The 26,209-nt window shown below is 40.3% G+C and overlaps 1 protein-coding gene across 5 annotated transcripts; it reads right to left on the bottom strand.

Annotated features, from left to right (window-relative positions):
• Positions 1–1,563: 1,563 nt before the first annotated feature.
• Positions 1,564–26,196, bottom strand: GTF2H3 (general transcription factor IIH subunit 3). 5 transcript variants are annotated; one of them, XM_028092481.2, is made up of 14 exons: positions 25,715–25,817; positions 23,345–23,424; positions 23,017–23,102; positions 13,864–13,970; positions 12,486–12,652; positions 11,794–11,856; positions 10,691–10,720; positions 10,515–10,543; positions 8,254–8,328; positions 6,785–6,838; positions 3,860–3,928; positions 3,329–3,464; positions 3,184–3,220; positions 1,564–3,098 (listed from the first exon to the last, which is right to left on the bottom strand). In XM_028092481.2, exons 4-14 carry the CDS (start codon positions 13,938–13,940, stop codon positions 3,029–3,031), a joined length of 807 nt encoding a protein of 268 aa, XP_027948282.1. In that variant the 5' UTR covers positions 13,941–13,970; positions 23,017–23,102; positions 23,345–23,424; positions 25,715–25,817; the 3' UTR covers positions 1,564–3,028. The 5 variants fall into 5 exon arrangements, with proteins under 5 accessions (XP_027948282.1, XP_027948280.1, XP_027948279.1 ...); XM_028092479.2 differs by lacking the exons at positions 23,017–23,102; positions 25,715–25,817 and adding an exon at positions 26,110–26,196; XM_028092478.2 differs by lacking the exons at positions 23,017–23,102; positions 25,715–25,817 and adding an exon at positions 25,844–26,103.
• Between the last annotated feature and the right edge of the window lie 13 nt (positions 26,197–26,209).

The following is a 26,209-nucleotide window of genomic DNA, read 5'->3' as shown; positions in this document are numbered from 1 at the left end:
GGTGTGTGGTGGAGGAATGATTAAAGCGGGTTTTCTCTTTTTCTCCCCCCCCAAGTTTTTTTTTTTTTTTTTTAGATTTTATTTATTTATTTGACAGAGAGAGACACAGTGAGAGAGGGAACACAAGCGGGGGAGTGGGAGAGGGAGAAGCAGGCTTCCCTCGGAGCAGGGAGCCCGATGCGGGGCTCAATCCCAGGACCCTGGGATCATGACCTGAGCCGAAGGCAGACACTTAACAACTGAGCCACCCAGGCGCCCCTTCCCCCCTAGTTTTATGTACTTTCTTTTCTTTAAAAAGCATACAATTGTTTTCTGTTCTAATCAGAAAAAATAGTACTTATTAAAAGTATGTTTTTATTTTCTGCTTTTGGTTGCATTAAGCTATTTAGCCAGTAGTGGAATGAACTGCGGAATTCTAGGGCATTACAGTTAAAAAAGGGGGGGGAGGGGCTTCAAAAGTAAAAAAAAAAATGTCATTTGTGAGGTACAATGACATTATTAAAGATTAATTAGAAAACTTTTCTTAAAGTGATTTGTAATCAATTCTATTAATATAAAATGTAGGCATAAAATGTAATTCAACTATTAATGAAAAGCCCTGGTTTTTAAATACTGTACTTCTCATATAAAAATGTCATTGGTATATTTACTCTCTTCTCCATTACTGCTGGAAGCATTCCATGCACTCTTCCAGGAATTACTAACAGCCTTACAAATCATGTTTGGATTATTTGAAAAACAAAATAACTTTTTTTTTTTTTTTTAAGATTTTATCCATTCACTTGAGGAAGAGACAGCAGAGAGAGGGAACACAAGCAGGGGGAGTTGGAGAGGGAGAAGCAGGCTCCCCCCGAGCAGAGAGCCCGATGCAGGGCTCGATCCCAGGACCCTGGGATCATGACCCGAGCCGAAGGCAGACGCCTAACGACTGAGCCACCCAGGCGCCCCCAAAATAACTTTTTTTAAAAAAGCAAGGGAGCAGGAATCTTTTTGTGGACTTACCTACAGAAGGTAGCCCAAGGGACTGCCTTTAGAAAGCAGATTGGATAGTCACAGCTATCTATTTATAAGAGAATAATTTCATGGTTTTAAAATTAACTCTTGAGATAATAAATGTCCTACTTTTATGACATTAAAACATACATTATACTAGCTTGCTTTAACCAATGAAAATACCAAATATTTAAAATTTTGCTAACCTTGCTCCCAATATAAAATTACAAGCGAACATCAAATCTTTCTTCTAATAGTTTCATACTTAGAAACTTTGTATTAAATACTTCATACCAATCTATTATTATGCAGTATTTGTAACAATATTTTCATATATAGTTTTAGCAAGATTTTAAATTAAAGTTCTTCAGGGGCACCTGGCTGGCTCATTGAGTACAGCATGTGACTCTGGATCTTGGGATTGTGAGTTCAAGCCCCACACTGGGCATAAAGCTTACTTAATAAAATAAAAGTTCTCCAGAGCTGAATAAAAAATTAACATTTGACCAAATCCAGTTAAAGTACAAACTTGAAGGTAAGCTGAATTAGCATGAAATAAACAAGCAAATGTGAAAATTTAAATTATTTTATTATAAAAATTTATATAAACCATAAACACAACAGTTAAAAATAAAACCTAAACAGAATTAAGCCAGTACACAAAACATCTCAAACAAAAAAGTAGTAACAAGAACCTGATCAGCTTCTTTGAAATTCTTCATCTTTTAGATATCTGATGACTTTCTAGACTTAAAACAGTGATTTCCATTACACTTAGGCTGTGAAATATTAAATATTATTTCTGAAAGACAAATAAGATTCTCAAACTCAAGGATTAACAAATATTTGCCAAGTGATAACCAAAACCTGTCTGAATTTAACAAAATTATAAATCCAAAGTACAAAATCTACCTGAAATCATCTAGCCAAACACCAAATTACTTAAATGAGACTCAGCTTCTGAGATGGTAGAAAGAGAAAATTAAAATCTTACTTACATACAAAGTTGTGTACACAAATGGGTTTTTGTCAATATACGTTTAAAAACAAACCAAACCAGCCACCACTCCTGAAAACTCTTCTTACACTGTGATGGAATTTGAAGACTTCTAATAACCTCAAGGTTACACAGAAAAATAAGTTTTTTCTTGTTGAAATTACAAATAATTTTTCTTTTGAACCTATCGCACTTGTTCTAGAGAACAGTTCTCCAATATTAATGCTTTTTTTTTCCTCATTACAAAAGGAAAGAATTCTATCTGGGGGACAGTACTGAACCATAAAGAATCCATTCTCCACCAAGAAATTCCCCCTCCAAACCCAGACACTGGCTTTCACACATAAGCTCTTCACACAACTATCTCTGAAAAGAAAGTCGTTGCCAGGGTACCACACCCTCTCTCCTCACTCACTTAAGATCAGACTTTGTACTTATGCAGCGACAAACAGTTATTACGTGGATGACTATGTCCAAACGCGCAGTGATGGCAGACAAAAGCAAAACTATCTGCTAGTATCTGAAGCTAAATCTCAACTTAGACAATAAGGATGATATTTACAGGACTATCGTCAAAGTCAGCTGTTGATTCAAGGAAGATGGTCTATGTGGATTAATGCCATTACTGCATGGTTGCTTTTTCCAGAACTGTGCTCAAATTTCACCGGTTGTACATTTCACAGGCAGAACCCAGACTCGGCTACAGTCAAAAGCCTACAATCAGTCAGGCTAGACTGACTGGCAAAGTGATCATCTCATTAAAAAAAAAAAAAGAAAGAAAGAAAGAAAAAAGTCACTAATTTGTGCTTTCTTCTCCCTCTGTGGACAAAAACCAGTCAGAAAAGATTGCACAGAATGACCCCCTCAAATAAAGCAGTCCCCCAAAAGCACAGCATGAGGATAATGGTCTAGAAATCTTTCCTGTAAGAAACTTGATTCAAAATTATCCCACACGCACTGTATTTTTTTCAGGGCCTCCTAAAATTCCACCATACAATTTCTATTAATAGGCTCTAAAAGACTGGGGGGGTCGTATGATCACACGGACACTTTCAGTTTCTTTTTCTTGGCCTTCAGCACAGGAGGCAGAGAAATCTTAAAGGCTGTCCTGTAACGAGACAGAGAGGAAGACCCTCTTAGGAGCTCTGAATCTCTCCCGCGTGAGCCAGCCACACCAGCCCAGGGATACTTACTCGCACGTCGTACAGATAGGACTGAAATTGCAGAATACTGTAAATGTGAAAAACAAAACAAACAGGATGTTGAAAAAAAACACCCAGTTGACTTATTTTCTGCCACCCCCACCCCCAACACAGAAAACTCTGTACTTGAACTTACTTGACAAGCACACAGAACAAACATAGCCAATTTCAATGAGATTTCGATGGCAGAAGCAAGCTGCCCGGTAGTCCACATGAACGGGGGGTGGGAGGATTAACTGAGATCTCTGATCTTGATCAGGAAGAAAAACCCACTAAAAAAAGAAAAGAGAGAGAGAGAGAGAGAGGCAAGGAAATTTTATTTAAAACATGGGGGAAAATAATCAGAAGTTGCAACACAGGTATCAGATACTAGCCAGTAAACACTAAGGTAAATAATAAATTAGGATTTTCCTTAGGAGTCCATCAAGAATCGCGTTATTCATTCCGCAGTTATGGAGCACCTCCCCAAGCAGCCACTGTCGTGTGAACACTCCTACAACAGTCTGTATGCAGCTGCCTTCGAGGACAACCCGAAGTGTCCACTTCTAGCACCCATCTACTTCCTCTCTCACTTACTAGCATCAGCCATTGTGCTCCCCTTCATTCCCCGGGAGAGAGGGGCTCACCCAGAGCCCCCTCACCAGGGGCAAGGTGTTAGGTTCCTTACCAGTAAATACTGCAGAAGGGACGGCATCTGAGGCACCTTCAAGTATAGTCCCCCCGTGATGTCACAAGCCTGCAAGACACCCAAAGGGCTCTCTGCCAAACCGGCCCTCGCTTAGCTTTTCCAGAGAGATGTAATTCTCACCAGCAATGCTTCGGGTCTTCAAAGGAGAGGGGGATATGACGATGCCAATCAAAAGGGCATGGTTTCCCAAGGGTGCGTGAGGACCAGAAACTTCCTGCTGCCTCTCAAGGTGTTCAACTATTTTTCCCACAGGCAGCACACTCTTGCACCCTTTGAAGACCTTAGCGGAGCACAGTGCATGCCCTTTCTCCTCTGTGTTTGCTACTGATGAAATTTTTATTCCGGCCGCGTTTACTCAGTTTCATTATATTTTTAACAACAGTCTTGAGATCATTCTCAGGCCATAAAATTCACCCTTTAAAGTGTGGGCTTCACTACTTTTTACTGTCTTCAGAGTGGTGCAACTGTCACCACTATCTAGTTCCAGAACATTTCCTCATCCCAAAAAGAAACCCCATACCCATTAGCAGTTATTCCCAACCCCCTACCCCTAGGCTACCAGTGACCCACTTTCTATCTCCATGGATTTGCCTATTCTGGACATTTCGGATAAATGGGCTTGTACAATTTTCCCTTAGCATCATGTTTTCAAGGTTTATCTACACTGTGGCAAGATCAGTACTTTATTCCTTTTTATGACCAAATAATACTCTATCGTATGGTTATACCACAACTTATTTAACTCCATTCATCCACTGATGGACACTTGGGTGCAAGCAGGGGGAAGACAGAGAGTCAATCAGTTAAGTAAATGCAGAAATAATGTCAGAGGTTATGATCACTTCTATGAAGACAACTGAAGTTGGGTAAGGGGACAGGGAGTGACACTGGATGGCCAGGGAAGGCTTCTCTGAAGAGGTGACACAGAAGCAGAGACCCAAATGAGGGCAGGGAGTAGACCAAGCAAATATCTGAGGAGAAGCCTTAGAAGCAGAGGGAACAGCAAACACAGACACCCTTAGGCGGTGGCGGGCCTATAGTTTTAAAGCAATAGCAAGGAGCCCAGTGTGGGTGGAGTAAAGAGGGAGATTCCATGGAGACAAAGAGATACCCAGAAACCATATTGTGCAGGGGGTACAGACAGCCATGGCAGAACCCTGGGTTTTAGTCTCCGTGTGAGGAGATGCCATGCGAGGGTTTTAAGCAGGTGAGTGACAAGATCTGATTTATATTTTGAAAGCTTCATTCTGACTGTCTTGAGAACGGACTTCAGTGGGCAGGGTAAGCATAGAAATAGAGACCAGTTAACAGACACTATAATCCTCCACTTGAGGGGTAGCAACGAAGGAGAAGACATACGGTGGGATTCAGGGACTATTTCAAAGATCAAGTCAAAAGGATTGGCTAATGGGTTGGAAAGGGAGGAAGAGAAGAAACAAGGCAGAGTCAGGATTTTGGCTTGGATTTTTGGCTGATGAACTGAGCTGCCACTTGCTGCGATGGGGAGGCCCCTGGGAGGCAGCATGGAAAAAGTCAGTTCTGCTTCAGACAAGTTAAAGTGGAGATGCTGCTGGATGCCCAAGGGGAGACGCTGCCTGAGCAGCTGACTATGCAAGTCTGGAACACAGAGAGCCTGCGTCTGGCCCAGACATAGCAATGTGAGGGTCGGGGAGGCAGAGCATTTAAACTCAGGGTATAGCCAAGATCTTCTAGGAGTTAGCAGACACTGTGTAGAGTGAAATGTGCAGTTAAAAAATGTATTCAACCTTTTCGATTTTTTAATTCTGAACTATAACCATATGTGCGTGTGTGAGTATATATATACGTAACATGTAAGTGTGGTTTAAATAAAACGAACGCCGTGTATCTACCATCAAGCTTAAGAAATAGGACAATTTGGAACCTCTAACATTAGTATACTTTCTAATCATATCTCCCCTTCCCACTCTGTGTCCTCGGCAGTATCCTAAACTCAGCATTTCCCAGTTTTGTGCTTTTAACTCATCTTTTAGCAAAGAATATTTCTTGTGGTCGAAAAAAACATTTATCAAAAGTTCAGCAATTTCTTCAGTCTTATTTGTTTCTTCTTTCCCCTTTCTGGTTACCTTAGTTTGCAGTTTCATATATTTGACTGAAAAGCAACATCTAACAGTGCTGTCCAAGAGAAATAAAATATGGGCAACATGTGATACTTAATTTTTCTAGCCACATAAAAAAAGGAAAAAAGAAGATAAAATTAATTTTAATAACATTTTATTTAACTCAGTATATCCAAAGTATTATCAGCTTAATATGTAATCAATATAAAAATCTTTATTTTACATTCTGTTCTTCATATTAAGTCTTTGAAATTCAGTGTGTGTTTTACACTTAACAGTACACCTCAATTCACCAGACTCATTTCAAGAGCTCAACGGCCATGTAACTATTATATAGGACAGCATAGATCTGGGGTATGATCCTAGCTTTATAAAATCCTCTGCTTAGCGATCCATTCTTCCATCTATACCTATAAAGATCTGTTATGCTCTTTACCTAATATTAGCAACGGTAATTTTAAGATGATAGGATCCAAAGGGATTTTTTACCCCTTTAAAAAATACTTTCCTGTGTTGCTTGAATTCATTTCAATTTGTGACTCACTTTTACAGAATCAATCATTATGTAAAACGTAAATAAAAATTCTGAAGGAACCAGAGTTGTACACCTGAAACTAATGTGACATTGTGTGTCAACTTACTTCAATAAAAAAATAAGGACCAGAGAGATGTTAGTGCTCTAAGCAACAGCATCACACAGGCTAATTCCTAAAAATGTGTGAAGGTTGGTGACAGACATTTAACAATAAAGAGAACACACCATGCTCCCCTGACCACCAACACCACACTTCCACTGAACACGTACCTGTTGGAGGAGTCCTGAATCCGAGTCTAAAACACAGGCATCAATCAAAATATTCTGAAATGAACATTCCAAAAACATTATAGGAATAATAGAAATACTGACTTACACTGGGAACCTACTATGTGCTATTTTTTTTTTAGACTATTCTTAAAACAGCTTATTTGATATGCAGAATAACTCTGCAAAGCAGATATTCAATCTGCATTTTGCAGCTGAAGCACCCAGGCCTTGGCCAGGCTGTGGTCACAGAGCCGGGGGGGGGAGGGGCAGTGCTGTCACCCCCAGTCTGTCTGTCCCCAAAGCCCATGGTCTTTTCACTACATCATGCTGCTGCTCCAACACAGAGAATATTAGGCATGAATATGGTAGCATTTTGGGTTAAAACTTAAGTGTTTTTTTATTAAAGATTTTTATTTATTTATTCATAAGAGACAGAGAGAGAGAGAGAGGCAGAGGGAGAAGCAGGCTCCCCGCTGAGCAGGGAGCTCAATGCAGGACTCGGTCCCAGGACCCTGGGATCGTGACCTGAGCCGAAGGCAGACGCTTAACCATCTGAGCCAACCAGGTGTCCCAAAACTTAAGTTTTAAGAAAGCTTATTTTTTAAACATATCAAAGAAAATGTATTAGTGATAATTCATTTGAATTAGTGTAAATTCATTCAATTATCTGCAAAATAAAAAATATAAATTCTTGGTAAGACCTCCCTAAAGCAAAGAGATAGAGGAATTGAGGCAAGGCACACAGCAAAACTGTAAACTAGGGATTCTTAGCCTGAGGTCCAAGGATGTGCTAAACGGGGTTACACGAATACCATGAAACCATAGGCAAATGTTTCAGTGTACCTTTTTCTGGGAATCCATAAGATTCATGGGGTCCAGGACCCAAAACTGAGAAATGATTAGTTTAAAATATGAATTCCAGATTCTTCATCCACTGATAAGGCCATTTAGTCAAAATATCTCTGTATGTAGGTCATTCAAAAAATAAAATTCATTATGAAACAAATATTTTCTAAAAGAAGGCTCCCAAGGGCGGGGGGAGAGAAAGAGAGAGGCAACCCAAGAACAAGCTCTTAACTATAGAGAACACACTGATGGTCACCAGAGGGGAGGGGGGTAGGGGAAACAGGTGATGGGGACTAAGGAGAACATGTGTCATGATGAGCACCAGGTGGTGCATGGGGGCGCTGAATCACGATAGGGCACACCTGACACTAATATAACACTGTATGTTAACTGTGCTGGAATTTAAATTAAAACTAAAAAAAAATGGGCACCTGGGTGGCTCAGTTGGTTAAGCGACTGCCTTTGGCTCAGGTCATGATCCTGGAGTCCCGCATCAGGCTCCTTGCTCAGCAGGGAGTCTGCTTCTCCCTCTGACCCTCCCCCCTCTCATGCTCTCTCTCTCATTCTTTCTCTCAAATAAATATTAAAAAAAAAAGAAAAAAAAAGGGATGCTCCCAATTCACCTGCTTCTGTGCTGCAAAGATGACATTCATGAAGTTCATATACTGCAGCGCACTGTCTTCTGCAGCCTTAATCACCTAAAAATCATATCCGCATGAACACCTCACAGGCACACCCGAGTTCTCACTGCAAACACAACCAACGCAGCTTTTCTAATCTGCCTGCCCAGTTACCATTCTTAAATAATACATACAGCGTAAAGATGACTGCAAGAACCTCCCCAGTCCCTACCCTCCAAGAGATAGTCCCTGTTAATAGTTCCAGACAGCACCTAGGTGGGTGCGTGCACGCATGCACACACACGCACACACACCCGCGCACACAGACACACCCCGGGATGATTATCTAGTGCTCTGCAACCTGTTTTTTTTTTTTGTTTGTTTTTTTTTAAGTAAACTCTGCACCCAACATGGGGCTCAAATTCACAACCCTGAGATCAAGAGTCACACGCTCTACCCACACTGAGCCAGCCAGGCACTGCTGCAACTTGCTTTTTGGTTCCACAGTATCTGGGGGAGTGGGGAATCTTGTATCAATGAATTTGGATGTATATCATCCTTTGTGCTAACTTCATAGAGTCCACTGCTGAACCAATTATCTATAGAGGAAACTGAAGCAGCTTCCAATCCTGTTTTAGACAATGCTCTGGTGAACATTCTCATATACGCTTTACACAACTCTCTGACTAGCTCCTAAAATAATCAGGGAGATTGCTAAGGTATACCTCCTGATAGAGGTTACCAAACGTTCCTCCAAAAAAGTTGTACCAATTTACCCTCCCGTTGGCAATGCAAGAGAATAACCCATCCCCAATCCTGCCATCAACGCTGGGAACTGCCCATTTGTGCTGAGCAAGAATCAAACAATGAAAACCATGTTACTGGATGTTTCTATTTCTTTGCTTACCAGTAAGGCTGCATGTATTTTCAAATGCTAACTGGTTATTTGCATTTCTTCTTTTGCAGGCTGCTTATGTTTTCTACCTATTTCTTTAGAGTAAACCTTAACTTTTAAAATTTAATTGGTAAGGGCAGGGTGCCTGGGTGGCTCAGCTGGTTAAGTGTCCAACTCTTGAGCTCAACTCCAGTCTTGATCTCAGGGTCATGAGTTCAAGCCCCGAGCTGGGCTCCACGGCCAGCATGGAGCCTACTTAAAAAAGTAAATGAGTAAGATAAAAAAATAAATAAAATTTAATTGATAAGAGCTTTTCTTCATTTTAAAACTACTAAATTAATCCTCTGTCGGGTAGCTATGCTGAAAATACTTTTCCTAATAGCTTCTCTTTCATCCTTGTTTTGGGGATTTGATTTTCTTGAGGTCTTAAGCTTCACATCATGCTCAGCAAGCTCCTCCCCAACCTGAGATTATAAACAGGTATTTTCTTTCAGCACTTCTATGACTTGAACTTTTCCAGTGACATGTCTGACCTTTACTAGAATTACTTAGGTGTGAGCAATGAGATCTAACTTTGTCTTCCCCCAGATGGCCAACCAATTGGCCCAGCACCTTTAACTGATAATTCATTTTCTTCCCACTAACTTAAGTTCTTCCTTTCCACAAGTCAAACTCCTCTGTGGACCTGATTTTATTTCTGGAGTCTAGTCTTCCCCATTTACCCTGGGCCAACTACTGCCCCAGAACCACACTGTTACTGTAGCTTTGCCATGTGTTTTAAGGCCTAACAGCAAGTTCCTGCTTATTATTCTCTTTCAGAAAGCACCTGGCTATTCTCATTGATTTATTCTTCCAGATAAGCTATTGAAAAAAAAAACTTTTTTTTAAGATTTTAAGTAATCTCCACACCCAACACGGGGCTCGAACTTTACTACCCCGAGATCAAGAGTCACACAAGTCTACCAACTGAGCAAGCCAGGCGCCCCTTACTGTTGAATTTCTTAAAGCACTTGGCATGGAGTCGGCTTCAGATTCACTCTTCCTCTATCCACCGCCCTCTCCCCTTCCCCCGCTCTGCCCCCGTGACATGCATGCTCTAAATAAATAAAATCTTTTAAAAAAAATTCTGAGATTGCATTGAATTTACAGTTTAACTTTGGAAAAACTGACATCTAAGAATAAAATACGGCCATTCTTTCAATTCTCTTATGTCTCTCAGAATTTGTTTTTCATCATAATCAATTTTACACATCGCTTGCTAATTTATTCTGGATACTCGTATTTATTATAAATGGGTCTTACTTCCCATTATGCTTTCTAATTGGTTATAGTTGGTATATAAACATAGTACTGATTTTTTTAATCTTACCAAAATCCTTGATTTCATTTCCTGATTATCTATAAAGAGATAAAGACAGATTACAATTTAACTGAATCTTATTAAACATGTTACAAGGTTTTATTACCAGTATTTTCAAACAGTCCACCAAAATTATAGCAGTAAAATAAGGATTCCAGATCTTACAAAAAAACACAGACACCTACCTTTAACATCCTTGCTCATTCTATGAATGTCTGATTTTTTTAGCATTAAGGAATTTTAAAATATTATTTAATTTCATGAAGATTTATAGTAAACAGAAAAATAACCTCAAATTTTAAATAAATCCAGTATCCACCTAGCTGAAAAAAGAAATGCTCTATTTCCCATGATAAACACACAAGAGTAATTAGGGGTTTCCAATTACCAACTGCAATCAACTGAGCTTTGTAACCTGACCAAAACATGACCTCTGTCCCAGAAAATTAAAATTACCAAGATTTATCCTTCTGTGATTATCCACCACACCCTAGCTTTGAATACTGGGATGACAAGTAAATCGATAAGCCAGATAACAAATGTGAAAACCATACACACATGACCCGGCACCCCCAAAGTCTAGGGCACAGGAATCACTCAATACTTTCCAAAACAAAGAAATTAAATTACACAAGACAGGGAGAATACAGGGGCGCCTGGGTGGCTCAGTCGGTTAAGCATCTGCCTCCAGCTCAGGTCATGATCTCAGGGTCCTGGGAATGAGTCCCACGTCAGCCTCTTTGTTCAGCAGGGAGTCTGCTTCTCCCTGTCTCTCTCTCTCTCTATGCTCTCTCTCAAGTAAATAAATCTTTTTTTTTTTTTAAAGACTGGGAGAACATCACACAGACAGACAACATCAACATGCTTAGGACAGTGTTGTTCACTCTATGCTAAGTGCAAATAACCTGTGGGCCTCTGGAGAAACCACTCATTTATTAACCCTCAGGATCACTAAATGGTTTTTATAAATACCAAACACACTGCTCCTAACTTAAGGAAGGTGGAAAAAACAAACACCCTCCCCAATTTGTCAAAGCAAGATACAAGCATCCTGAAGAATTTGTTGTGAGCAGAAGGACATACTAGAGAAACAAGAGTTTTCTTTACATTTCTAATTTTTACAGCTTATCTTAAAAATATTCCAAAGCCAAGATAAACTATTTTTTGGTTACCGACCACTTTAGAATATTCATGCTTTTCCTTAATATGGACACCCAAGGTTCTAAAAATTATCACAAGTTAAGATATTCAGAAGCCACCTTCTGAGTAACTAGAACACCAAGGATACAGCAAAGAGCTTTGGCGAGGGATCCTGCCAGCAGCGTTTCTGTATGTTGACCCTTTATGTCACCTGCAAAAAAAAAAAAAAAAAAAAAAGTGAGCAGAAAGGGGTCAAAAATGAAAGCTCTGAATTTGAAAAAGTAGGTGGATGGGCGTGTCAGAAACTAGGAGTGGAAATGGTGGTACAGCTGGGGGGGGAAAGATAAGGAAACTGGTCTGGGCACGTGAGCCACGCCGTGGAGCATCTACGTGCAGACACTTGGTGAAAGAAAGGCTGGATTAGAGACAAAGACTGGGAAGTGTTCACATAGAAATGATAATTAAAGACGAGTGGATGAAAACACACAGAGGAAGAAAAACTAAGAAAATAATGTGCAGAATTAAAAAACCTATTTTTTATGGGACAAGATAAAAGAAAAGTCAGAAATGGAAGAATGGTCCAAAAACAGAGGAAAAACAAGTCAAAAGGATATCGTGAGATGCTAAGAGTATGTTTCAAGAAGTACAGGCTGGTGGACAGCGTGAGATGCTGGCGAGGCAGGTAAACAAGGCACAGGCTTTGAGGAAAATGATTTTACAAAAGAAGAGAGAGAACACAAGTAAATCTCTCAGGAACCCCAAATCTCTGGACTTAAAGCCTCAAGGACCACCACATGCAACTGCAATTGTAAAATAATAATGGAGAAAGAAAGCTGTTACTCTTGGTCATGAGATCTTTAATCTCTTCAGCAATAACTTCATTCGCTGCTGTGAACAACTCATATTTCCCGTCCTTGCTCCCTGAGGGGCTGAATTCAGAAGAAGGGTTGCCAGGCTCTCCAAAAAAGTCTCCAAGTCTGCCATTCTTTCCAGGATATAAGAATCGACTGAAACAGTGAGGGGAGAAAACACTGAGTTACACCAGGACTCTGTCCTCACTCAACATTCAGATGAAATTCAGCAACCAACCAACCACACCAATTCTGCCTCACAAGACTCTGTAACAAATTTATTTTTAAGAAATGTATAAAACAGGCAAATTGGCAAACATGAGTCTACCACCAGAGAATGTTTTAGTGATCCCACTGCTTTCTAACAAATGAGAGGAAATAAAGTGTGTGCTGGGTCCCAGTCTCTTGAAATGCTTCAGGGTCGTTCTCATTCTATTTTCTCAGATGCCAACTGGGAAGAGAGTCATACCAAATTCTAACTTACAACCAGTTTTTTATTTGAGGTATATTTATCTACCCCAGTAATAAAAATCTGCTCCAAGGGTCCCTGAAAAGATTCTCCTAGGGCTTCATGATTTTTATAGTAATCCTGTAAAAACACGTATTTGATTTTTCTAAAAGTTGGAATACTTTGCTTTTTACAGTTTTTCTTTTGATGTCTTAACCAAATCGGTATCATCTTTTTCATTCAACTCTGAGAAAAATGCATGGTGATCATGGGAGCAGGAGCACTTAACTGGTGGCCCACAGGCTCTTTCAACACACCAAAGAGAGCAGCCCTAAGAAATGAGATATTTGAGAACTATCCACTGACCTCATATGAAATACGCTGGTACACAAGAGTCACTTCTACCAAGATGTGACATTTAATCAAGACATAGAAGAGCCGTGTCTTACATGGAGAATATGATTCTGTGGTCAGCGTATACATGAAAAGTAAATATGGTGAAAATATGTACCATATACATGGTCATGTTTGCAAAGCATCTGCAAACCTATGCACCCATCCTGAAGAGAATCACACTTCCCATTTCACCTGCCCACCTGGGGCAGACTCACGCAAAGAACAGTAATAGGAGCTGCCAGCCTTGCTTGATAATTCTCCCTGTTTTTTGCCTACCATATGGTTGAACCTGAGTAAGTTACATGTGCACAAGATGCAAATCTATTAGATACCAGCTAATGAGGTTTCCAATATTCATTTCTATCAAAATGTACATGTACTGATTCTTGATGCTGTTAGTCTTGCTCAATGCTACATTAAAAAAAAATTCTGCAACACAGAAAAGGAATAGTACATGCTGACTGGCATAAAAACCTCACAAATGTTAAGCACTGAATAGGCAGAGTAATCACTAAGGTCATACCTTTCTTGAATGTGACTTGCTATCACAGCAAGTTTGTTGGAACGATTCATGAATAAATGAGAATTTCCCAGTACCATCACAGCATCTATGCATTTTGATAAAGTAAACTGTTGAAAAACAGAAAACATTAGAAAAGGTAAAGTAGCTATCCAAATAACTAGGTTAGGTCTTGAAATGATAAAGATTTCATTTAAATTGTAGACCATTATTCACTGCTAAAAATTTGCTCAGGAGCTCCCTTCTCCAAAGCCATAAGCAAAAACACTTGAAAACTAGTTTTCTAATTTTACTTATATGAGATGATTTCTACATTATTCCACAAATATTTTCTGCAAACATTTAAGGAAAGCAAACATGTCACATATTCTGTGATAAAATTACTAGCAAATTATTACTACACACAGAGTAGATGATTAATACATATTGATTAAATTGGTGATTTGTAAAAGTTTTCAATTCATTCACTCACTAAGCATGCTAAGCCCCTGTTATGTGTGTTATGTGTCAGGCAAAGATCCCTTCTTTCATGGAGCTCACATTCTCATAAGTACTATATTACTAAAAAATGTACGTGGATATTTTTATAAACCTGGAATAAAGCATGTTTCTCTTAAAGAAAAGGATACTTCTGGCAGCAAATAAAACACTGATAAATTCCACTTTATTAAAAAAAAAACATAAACCAAACCTATTAAAATTTCCATACGGCAAAAAAACGTAAACAAAAGTGAAAGGCAAATTACAAACTGGGAAAATATAATATCAACATGTGACAGGCAAAAGATTAACCTTCTAATATAAAGAGTGTCCACAATCAGTTAAAAAAAAAAGGAGAGGAAAATGGGCAATGCCCCAAGGGAAAAATACAAAGGGTCATCAAATACACTAAAAGCAAATTGAGGGGCGCCTGGGTGGCTCAGTCGTTAAGCGTCTGCCTTGGGCTCAGGTCATGATCGGCCCGCATCAGGCTTCTTGCTCTGCAGGGGGCCTGCTTCTCCCTCTCCCACTCCCCCTGCTTGTGTTGCCTCTCTCGCTGTCTCTCTCTCTGTCAAATAAATAAAATCTTATAAATAAATAAATAAAAGCAAATTGAGATAGCTTTTATGGTACATGATATTGGCAAAAGATAAAATAAGGAAAGAGAACATCTCGTGTGGGTTCCAAAAAAAAAAAGGCATTCTCATATACCACTGATGAGAGTTCAAAATAAAACAGTATTCTTGGAGAGTAACAGGGTAATATGCAGTGATGTGCTGTTCTATCTATAAAATGGAATATAATTCAACGATAAAAGGAATGAATTACTGTAATAACATAGACAAATCTCAAAATAATTATGCTGAGTAAAGAAACCAGACCAAAAGTAATCCCACTACGTATTGTTTAATTCCATTTATATAAAATTCCAAAAATGCAAACTAATCTATAAAACAGATCAGTGGTTGCCTGGGGGTGGGGACAAGCAGAGAGAAGTGGTTAGAATAAATTACAAAGGAATGTGAAGAAACGTCTGGGGGTGACAGATTTATATGTTCGTTATTTTGATTGCAGTGATAATTTCACGAATGTATACATATACAAAAACATAACAAACCAAACACTTCAAATATGTGCTGTGCACTGCATGTCAATTATATCTTGATAAAGCTATTTTAACTTTGACTTTTCTTTTGCTTTTTTTTTTTTTAAGTAGGTTCTATGCCCCAAGTGTGGCTTGCACTCATGACCCTGAGATTAAGAGTCACATGCTCCACTGACTGAGCTGGCCAGGCCCCCCTTGATTTTAAACAAGACACCATTAAGAAAATGAAGAGACAAGCCATAAAGTCATAGACTAGGAGAAAATAGTAAATCATATATTTGAAAAAAGACTTGTATTCAAAATATATAAAGAGTTCTTATAACTCAGGAATAAGAAAACAAACAGCCCAATGTAAAAGTTGGGTGTAATAACTGAATATGCTTTTCAACTAAGGAAATAAAAGGACAGCCTATAAGCATGTACTACATACATAACAGATATACACAACATCTATCTATATATAACAGTCATTAAAGAAACGCAAATTAAAACCACGAGATACCACTATCCACTCACTAGAATGACTATAACAAAAAAGACAGACAGGTGTTGGCAAGGATGTGAAGACGCTGGAACTCACACACGGCTCAAGGGAATGGAAAATGGCATACCCACTTTTTAAGTCTGGCAGCATTTTAAAGTTAAATCTAAACCTACCACGTGGCCCAGCAATTCAACTCACAGGCATCTACTCAAGAGAAATGCAAACGTATGTCCACACAAAGACTTGTTTGAGAATTATCAGCATTATTCAGAATAGTCAAAAAGTGGAAACAATCCAAATGTCCATGAATAGATAAATAAGTACATCCATGCAATAAAATACTATTCAGTAATAAAGAGGAACCACCAACATGGATGAACCTCAAAAACATTACATTAAGTGGAAAAAAACAAGATCGAAATATTACCTAAACCAAAACTCGCCCAATATGAAAAATATCCTTCAAATAGTTTAATAACTATTAAAAAAATCAAATCATAGTTAAACTTCCCCAAAAAGCAAACTCCAGGCCCAATTTCACTGGAGAATTGTACCACCCAAGCGTCCCTCTACAGGACTTTTCTGATAAAAAATATAAAACGCTAGGGCACCTGGGTGGCTCAGTTGGTTAAGCATCTGCCTTCAGCTCAGGTCATGATCCCAGCATCCTGGGATCGAGCCTCACATCGGGCTCCTTGCTCAGCGGGAAGCCTACTTCTCCCTCTCCCTCTGCCTGCCATTCCCCCTGCTTGTGCTCTCTCCCTCTCTCTGTCAAATAAATTTAAAAACTCTTTTTTAAAAAATGTTTAAAAAATATATAAAATGCTAATGAAAGAAATCAAGATCAAAAAAAAAAAAAAGAAAAAACCAAGACCTAAACAAATGGAGAGGTGTACTGTATTTGTGGATTGGAAGACCTGACATAACAGAGACATAGCAAGGCTATGCTGAGTATGTCCTCAGATTGATAAACAGGTTTAACCTAATTCCTATCAAGATGCCAATAAGATCTTTTATAGACATAGACAAGTTCTTTCTAAAATTTATATGGAAAGGCAAAGGAACTAGAATAGTTTAAAAAACAATTTTGAGAAAGGAGAATCAAGTCGCAGGAATCAGCCTGCTGGAGCCCAAGACTTACTATGTAGCTATCGTAATCAAGATTCTGTGGTACTGGTAGAGGGAGAGACACATAAATAGATCAAGGGAAGAGAAAGAGCACCCAGAAATAAACCCACACATGTATACCTACGTGATTTTTGACAAGGCTGCAAAAGCCATTCAGTGGAGAAAGAGTAATCTTTTCAAAAATTGGATTATACACAGGCAAAATAATGAACCTCAATCTAAATTTCACAGATTAAAAAATTAACTCAAAATGGGGGCACCTGGGTGCAGTTGGTTGAGCAACTGACTCTTGGTTTCAGCTGGGGTCGTAATCTCAGGGTTGTGAGATCAAGCCCCACGTCGGGCCCCGCACTCAGCATGGAGTCTGCTTAAGACTCTCTGTCTCCCTCTCCCTCTGTCCCTACCCCTGAGTGCTTTCTCTCTAAAAGTAAACAAATAAAATCTTTTTAAAAAATTAACTCAAAATTGATTGTAGATTTTTTTGAAGATTTTAAGTAATCTCTACACCCAATGTGGGGCTCAAACTCACAACCCCGAGATCAAGAGTCACAGGCTCGGGTGCCTGGGTGGCTCAGTTGGTTAAGCCACTGCCTTCGGCTCAGGTCATGATCCTGGAGTCCCAGGATCGAGTCCCACATCGGCTCCCTGCTGAGCGGGGAGTCTGCTTCTCCCTCTGACCCTCTTCCCTCTCGTGCTCTCTGTCTCTCATTCTCTCTCTCTCAAATAAATAAATAAAATCTTAAAAAAAATAAAAAAATAAAAAGAGTTACAGGCTCTACCAACTGACCCAGCCAGGTGTCCCTGGATTGTGGATTTAAATGTAAAACTTTTCACAGAAGACACCAGTGAAAATCTTTATGACGTAGAGCAAGGTTGAGAATTCTTATAGCACCAAAAGCATAGGCTATATTTTTTAAATATTGAGAAACTGGACTTGATCAAAATTAAAGACCTTCTGCTCCGTGAAAGATCACCAGAAGAGGATGAAAAGACAAGCTAAAGATGGGGAGAAAATACCTGCAAACAAGATATCTGACGAAGAGCTTATATCTCAAATACATAAAGAAATCTCAAAACTCAGTCGTTAAACATAACCCAACAATCCAACTAGAAAATGGACACAGGACATGCACAGACATCTCAGGAGGCTTATCTGTATGGGCAACAAGCCTATGAGAAGCCGTGCAACATCACCAGCTACTGAGGAAATGCAATCAAGACCACAATAAGGGATCATTACACAACTATGAAAACAGCTAGTACAAAAACACGTCAGCATCGAATGAGGGGAGGGAGAGACTGCATCTCTTACACTTTGCCGGGGGAAATGTAAATCCATTCTAGAGAACAGTGTAGCAGTTTCTTATAAAGCCAAACACGGGACATATGTTCTAGCAGTTGCAATCCTGGATGCTTATCCCACAGAAATGAAAACCTCCATCCACACAAAAACGTCTATACAAATTTTCAGAGCAGCCTTTTATGTAACAGCCAACAACTGAAAAAAACAATGCAAATGTAGAGCTTTCCCAGGTGAGTGAAGGAACAAACTGTGGTATCTCATACCCTGGAATACCACCTGGCAATAGAAAGGACAAACTGATACACGAAACAACCTGAAACAATCAAGGGCATTCTGTTGAGTGAAAAAAATAAACAACCTCAAAAACACTTTATGAACTATTTACAGAACTAAAGCGCTGGAGAACAGTAGTAGATCAGTATCTACCACGGTTCAGGACCAGGGACTGGCTACAAAGGGGTAGCATCTATAAAGGGAGCACTAGGGAGCTCCTGTGTGTGATGGAACAGTTCTGTCTTGACCGAGGTGGTGGTTACACAAATGTATACACATGATAAGACAGCACAGAACCACACATATACATGAGTGCAAGTAAAACTGCTGTGATCTGAGTAAGGTCTCAAGAGCGTACTGATGTCAATTTCCTGGTTTCACTATTGGACTCTAGGTACATGAGATGCTACCACTAGGAGAAGCTGGAGCAAGGGTACACGGAACCCCTCTGTTACCATTTTTTTTCTTACAATTTCCTAGGAGTCTATAATTATTTCAAAATAAAACATTTCAAAATAGATTTTTTTTTTAAGATTTTTTATTTTTTATTTGACACAGAGAGAGAGAGAGTACAAGCAGGGGGAGAGCGACAGGCAGAGGCAGAGGCAGAGGGAGAAGCAGGCTCCCTGCTCAGCAGGGAGCCCGATGTGGGGCTCGATCCCAGGACCCTGGCATCATGACCCGAGCCAAAGGCAGACGCTTAACCGTCTGAGCCACCCAGGCGCCCCTCAAAACAGACTTTTTTTAAAGGACTACCTATTGCATGGACTATTTTAAATGTCCAGAAAAGGCAATATAGAGGCAGAAAGCAGATCAGTGGTTGCCTGCAACTCGGGAGGGTAGAAGCAGTGACTGAACAGGCATGAGGGAACTTTCTAGGGTGATAGAAATGTTCTAAAATGAAATTGCAAGGTGGGCCTAAGGGGGAAATACACAGCCATCCAAGCCTCACTCAAAAAAATAGAAAAATTCTGAATTCACCAACTAACTCTACACCCTAAAGAACTAGAGAAAAATCAACAAACGATGCCTAAGCCACGCATTAGAAGAGAAATAAGATTAGAGCAGAGATCAATGAATTAGAAACCAGAAACACAGTAGATCAGATCAACGAAACTAGAAGCTGGTTCTTTGAAAGAATTAATAAGATCGTTAAACCACTGGCCAGACTTATCCAAAAGAAAAGAGAAAGGACCCAAATTAATAAAATTATGAATGAAAGGGGAGAGATCACGACTAACACCAAGGAAATAGAAACAATTATTAGAAATTATTATCAACAACTACATGCCAATAAACTGAGCAATCTGGATGAAATGGATGCCTTCCTGGAAACCTATAAACTCCCAAGACTGAAACAGGAAGAAACTGACAACCTGAATAGGCCAATAACCAGGAACAAGATTGAAACAGTGATCAAAAACCTCCCAAAAAACAAGAGTCCAGGGCCTGATGGATTCCCTGGGGAATTCTATCAAATTTTCAAAGAAGAAATAATACCTATTCTCCTGAAGCTGTTTTTCAAAATACAGAAACAGAAGGAAAGCTTCCAGACTCATTCTATGAGGCCAGCATTACCTTAATCCCCAAACCAGGCAAAGGACCCCATCAAAAAGGAGAATTTCAGCCCAATATCCCTGATGAATATGGATTCCAAAATTCTCAACAAAATCGTAGCTAATAGGATCCAACAATACATTTAAAGGATCATCCACCACGACCAAGCAGGATTTATCCCCGGGATGCAAGGGTAGTCCAACATTCGCAAATCAATCAGTGTGATAGAACACATTAATAAGAGAAGAGAGAAGAACCATATGGTCCTCTCAATTAATGCAGAAAAAGCATTGGACAAATTACAGCATCCTTTCCTGATTAAGACTCTTCAGAGTACAGGGATAGAGGGAACATTCCTCAAGTTCATAAAATCCATCTATGAAAAATCCACAGCGAATATCATCCTCAATGGGGAAAAGCTGAGAGCCTTTCCCTTAAGATCAGGAATACGTCAAGGATGCCCACTCTTGCCACTACTGTTCAACACATTACTAGAAGTCCTAGCAACAGCAATCAGACAACAAAAAGAAATAAAAGGTATTCAAATTGGCAAAGAAGTCAAACTTTCTCTTTTCACAGATGACATGATACTTTATGTGGAAAACCCAAAAGAATCCACCCCCAAATTACTAGAACTCATACAGCAATTCAGTAATGTGGCAGGATACAAAATGAATGCACAGAAATCAGTTGCTTTCTTATACACTTACAATGCAACTGTAGAAAGAGAAATTAGAGAAACGATTCCATTTCCAATAGCACCAAAAACCATAAGATACCTCGGAATAAATCTAACCAAAGAGATAAGGATCTATACTCTAGGAACTACAGAACACTCATGAAAGAAATTGAAGAAGACACAAAAAGATGGAAAAACATTCCATGCTCATGGATCGGAAGAATAAACATTGTGAAAATGCCTATGCTACCCAGAGCAATCTAATTTTTTTTTTTTAAGATTTTATTTACTTAATTGACAGAGAGAGAGAGAGACAGCAAGAGAGGGAACACAAGCAGGGGGAGGGTCAGAGGGAGAAGCAGGCTTCCCGCTGAGCAGGGAGCCCAATGCGGGGCTCGATCCCAGGACCCTGAGATCATGACCTGAGCCGAAGGCAGTCGCTTAACCAACTGAGCCACCCAGGCGCCCCTACCCAGAGTAATCTATACCTTCAATGCCATCCCGATCAAAATTCCAATGACATTTTTCAAAGTGCTGGAACGAACAATCCTAAAATTTGTATGGAATCAGAAAGACCCCGAATCGCCAAGGAAATGTTGAAAAAGAAAAACAAAGCTGGGGACATCACGTTGCCCAATTTCAAGCTATCTTACAAAGCAGTGATCACCAAGACAGCATGGTACTGGCACAAAAACAAACACATAGACCAACGGAACAGAATAGAGAGCCTAGATACGGACCCTCAACTCTATGGTCAAATAATCTTCGACAAAGCAGGAAAAAATATGCAATGGAAAAAAAGACAGTCTCTTCAATAAATGGTGCTGGGAAAATTGGACAGCCACATGCAGAAGAATGAAACTCAACCATTCTCTAACACCCTACACAAAGATAAACTCAAAATGGATGAAAGACCTCAATGTGAGCCAGGAATCCATCAAAATCCTAAAGGAGAACAGAGGCAGTAATCTCTCTGACATCGGCCACAGCAACTTCTTTCAAGATACATCTCCAAAGGCTAGTGAAACAAAAGCAAAAATGAACTTTTGGGACTTCAGCAAGATAAAAAGCTTCTGCACAGCAAAGGAAACAGTCAACAAAACAAAGAGGCAACCCACAGAATGGGAGAAGATATTTGCAAATGACACTACAGATAAAGGGCTGGTATCCAAGATCTCTAAAGAACTTCTCAAACTCAACACCGAAAAAACAAATAAGTCAAAAAATGGGCAGAAGACATGAATAGACACTTCTCCAAAGACATACAAATGGCTAACAGACACATGAAAAAATGTTCATCATCATTAGCCATCAGGGAAATTCAAATCAAAACCACACTGAGATACCACCTTACACCAGTTCGAATGGCGAAAATTGACAAGGCAAGAAACAACAAATGTTGGAGAGGTTGTGGAGAAAGGGGAACCCTCTTACACTGTTGGTGGGAATGCAAACTGGTGCAGCCACTTTGGAAAACAGTGTGGAAGTGCCTCAGAAAATTAAAAATAGAGCTACCCTGTGACCCAGCAATTGCACTCCTGGGTATTTACCCCAAAGACACAGATGTAGTGGAAAGAAGGGCTGTATGCACCCCAATGTTCATAGCAGCAATGTCTGCAATAGCCAAACTGTGGAAAGAGCCGAAATGCCCTTCAACAGATGAATGGATAAAGAAGATGTGGTCCATATATACAATGGAATATTACTCAGCCGTCAGAAAGGATGAATACCCAACTTTTACATCAACATGTATGGGACTGGAGGAGATTATGCTAAGTGAAATAAGTCAAGCAGAGAAAGTCAATTATCATATGGTTTCACTTATTTGTGGAACATGAGGAATAGCATGGAGGACACTAGAAGGAAGGGAAAAATGAAGGGGGGGAAATTGGAGGAGGAGATGAACCATGAGAGACTATGGGCTCTGAGAAACAAACTGAGGGTTTAAGAGGGGAGGGGGGTGGGGGGATGGGTTAGCCCAGTGATGGGTATTAAGGCAGGCACGTACTACATGGAGCACTGGGTGTTAAACGGAAACAATGACTCATGAATCACTACATCAAAAACTAATGATGTACTGTATCGTGACTAACATAATAAAGGAAAAAAAATAAAAAGAAATTAAAAAAAAAGAAATGTAGTTTTACCCTGAATATTTCATTGTTTCTCCATCATGGGTGGTTTCTCTGATTATTCTTTACAAAAGTGTACTCTGAGTTTCAATTAAATGATTCTTAAACACAAAAAAATAAAAAAATAAAAATAAGTAAAATGAAAGTACAGTGATGGTTACACTCTTTTATTGTGATTTTTACTAAAGAAACACTGAATTGTACATTATAAAGGATGAATTTTATGGTATGTAAAATATGCCTTAATAAAGGTGATTTTTTTTAATGAAGCTGATTTTTAAAAAAGCACTATAAACACACAGTTAAACCAGAATTATCCACAGTCCTCCTCCAGCAATCTTACCTGAGATTCCTTTAATGCTTGCTTTCCCCACCAAATTGGGTTGGTATCAACTACAATAACTAGAAGATTCAATTCATCTTCTGAAAATATTAACAAAAAATAAACACATTAGCCTCATGAAAGCGTATCCAAGCCAACACTCCCAATTTGTAAATTAAACCCACAGCAAGCACCACCACATGCCTTTACATGTTTATCATTCTACAATCATGAAATTAATCAAAGGTCAAGTGCTTTTATTTTTTTTTTTACTTTTTATTTTTTTAAGGGTTTTATTCATTTATTTGACACTGAAAGAACCAGACTGAGAAAGAGAGAGACAGAGAGCAAGCCCAAGCAGGGGCAACGGCAGGCAGGGAAGAAGCAGGCTCCCAGGGCCCTGGAATCATGATCTGAGCTGAAGGCAGCTGCTTAAGCAACTGAGCCACCCAGGTGCCCCAAAGGTCAAGTGCTTTTAATGATTTAAAGCTCTGTGGGCCCGTAGCAGGCTCTTGCCAGCTTTCTGTCCCACTACATCATTCAGGCATTAGTACGTAAGCTCCCCGTGAGGGGGGATTCTTCTCTGTCTTGTCATTGCTTATCTTCTGCTCCTGGCACAACTGCCTAGCACATAGTAGATGCTCAATAAATACCTGTTAAATGCACCCAAAATATTCACATTTTAAATGTCTGTTCAAGGACAGAACCCACTGACTAACTGGTTAATATTCAACAGCAGTAGAATTTCAGGCACAAGGAGGCTGAAGGGAGACCCAGGAACCAGTCTGGCCTCAAATCCATCAAATCACCTAGCAGCAAGGCCAACAGTAATTAGGAAACCGCTTTTTCTTTTTAAGATTTTATTTATTTATTTGACAGAGAGAGACACAGTGAGAGAGGGAACACAAGCAGGGGGAGTGGGAGAGGGAGAAGCAGGCTTCCCGCTGAGCAGGGAGCCCAATGCGGGGCTCAATCCCAGGACCCTAGGATCACGACCTGAGCCGAAGGCAGACACTCGACAACTGAGCCACCCAGGCGCCCCTAGGAACCACTTTTTAAAAGGTGAAAACCAAAGAGGGAAAAGCAACTGCTATGTAAAGATTTTACCGTGAAAAGGAATAGGCTACTCTCCAAAGTTAGACACAACTAAACAGGCTAACAACACATTGATTCATTCAACAAACATTTACACTAAATACCAGTGTTAGGTGCTGGGGATACTGGGTTCAAGCCCTCAAGGAAGTCTATAAATTCTAACTGAGGTGACAGACATGAGAACCCATATGTACAGCTGTTATGAAAACCCCAGGATGCTCCTTTAATCGCAAAAAGCAATAATGTCTTTCCTGCCCCCCTTACTTTCCTTCCAGCAGTTCCATCTCCTACTTCAGGATAATCCCCACTCCATCGTTGATTTCTGCTCACACATCCAAATCCTATTTACTCTACAAAGCCCCAAACCAATGCTACCTCTTTCTTCCAAAAACCCTCCCCAGGTCTTCCAACAGGTCCTGGCTCCCCCATTTGAGAGAACACCAATGTCAGCCTCCTTTACATCAGCCACTGGCATATGTAATCCTATAATCCCCTTCCATGCTGACAACAAACTACTGAGGGAAATATTACTGCCATCTTCCACCAATTATGACATGGGCCCTCTCCTTTTTTTTTTTTTTTAAACATTTAACAGTTGCTAAAATCAGGATGGTATCGTACAACTAAGACTGGCAGCAGGGCGCCTGGGTGGCTCAGTCATTAAGCATCTGCCTTCGGCTCAGGTCATGATCCCAGGGTCCTGGGATCGAGCCCCGCATCAGGCTCCCTGCTCCGTGGAGAGTCTGCTTCTCCCTCTCCCACTCCCCCTGCTTGTGTTTCCTCTCTCGCTGAGTCTCTGTCAAATAAATAAATAAAATCTTAAAAAAAAAATTCTTTAAAAAAAAAAACAAACAAAGTTCAACCTCTTTATCACGGCCCACAAAGGCCAAGCATCTGCCTAAGCTTCTGCTCTCATCCCTCTAGCTCCCTTCACTCCCACCACCCTGGTCTCTTTTTTCTTCCTTTAAGACATCAGGCTCAGGGCGCCTGGGTGGCTCAGTCGGTTAAGCATCTGCCTTTGGCTCAGGTCATGATCTCAGGGTCCTGGGATCCAGCCTGGAGTCAGGCTCCCTCCTCACCGGGGTGTCTGCTTCTCCCTCTCCCTCTCCCCCACCCCGCTCCCGTGCACCGGCTCTCTCTCAAATAAATAAAATCTTAAAAAAAAAAAAAAAGGCATCAGACTCTATAACTGGTAGTTTAATTTATGAATGAAGGTCTCTCCACCTTCCTCTACCCTCAAGTCCCCCATTTCTGTCTTAGTGTAATATAGGGCCTTTGCAGTCATTCAAGACTCACTTTTAGCACCCGGGCTCTTCTCTAAAGGAGCTCCTCCATGATCATCCCCCTAATCACAACGCAGTGCTGCATCCCAGTATACTGTCTTCACAGCTCTGTCACCCTTCGAAGTTGTTCTGATTTACTTGCCTGACGTCTGCCTCGCGCACGAGACCGTAACCTCCACGAAGGCCCCTGACTGCCATGTTCTCTGCCGTATTCCCCAGCGCATAAAACAACGCCTGACACACAGGCCATTCAAAACTACTTACTGAATAAATGAACACATTTGCTACTCCTCTAAAGACCAAACAGATTGCCCCAGCCCCCCAAAATAATGCTCCATCTGGGCGGTCCTGGCTAGGCCGAGTCCGCCCAGTCCCGGGGTCGGGGGTCCCTCCCCGCACACGCCTCACCGTCTGACACCATGGCGGCCAGGCTCCCCCGACCGGCAGGTAGCAAGCAGTCAAGCGCTCCTCCCGGATCCTGCGCGCCCCGACTTCCGGCGCTGCCGAG

Source organism: Eumetopias jubatus, unplaced genomic scaffold (assembly GCF_037043125.1).
Source record: "Eumetopias jubatus isolate StellerSeaLion01/CBP00866 unplaced genomic scaffold, mEumJub1_p1.0 scaffold_16, whole genome shotgun sequence".
NCBI classification, from domain to species: Eukaryota; Metazoa; Chordata; class Mammalia; order Carnivora; family Otariidae; genus Eumetopias; species Eumetopias jubatus.
This window is presented reverse-complemented; position numbering and strand designations above follow the sequence as displayed.

Coding starts and splice junctions, on each gene's coding strand:
- GTF2H3 (XM_028092478.2), bottom strand. CDS start 25,925: ATGCGCTGGGGAATACGGCAGAGAACATGGCAGTCAGGGGCCTTCGTG. Junction 23,425..25,843: donor GTGCGCGAGGCAGACGTCAG/GCAAGTAAATCA, acceptor TAATATTTTCAG/AAGATGAATTGAATCTTCTA. Junction 3,221..3,328: donor TTGTTCTGTGTGCTTGTCAA/GTAAGTTCAAGT, acceptor TCACATTTACAG/TATTCTGCAATTTCAGTCCT.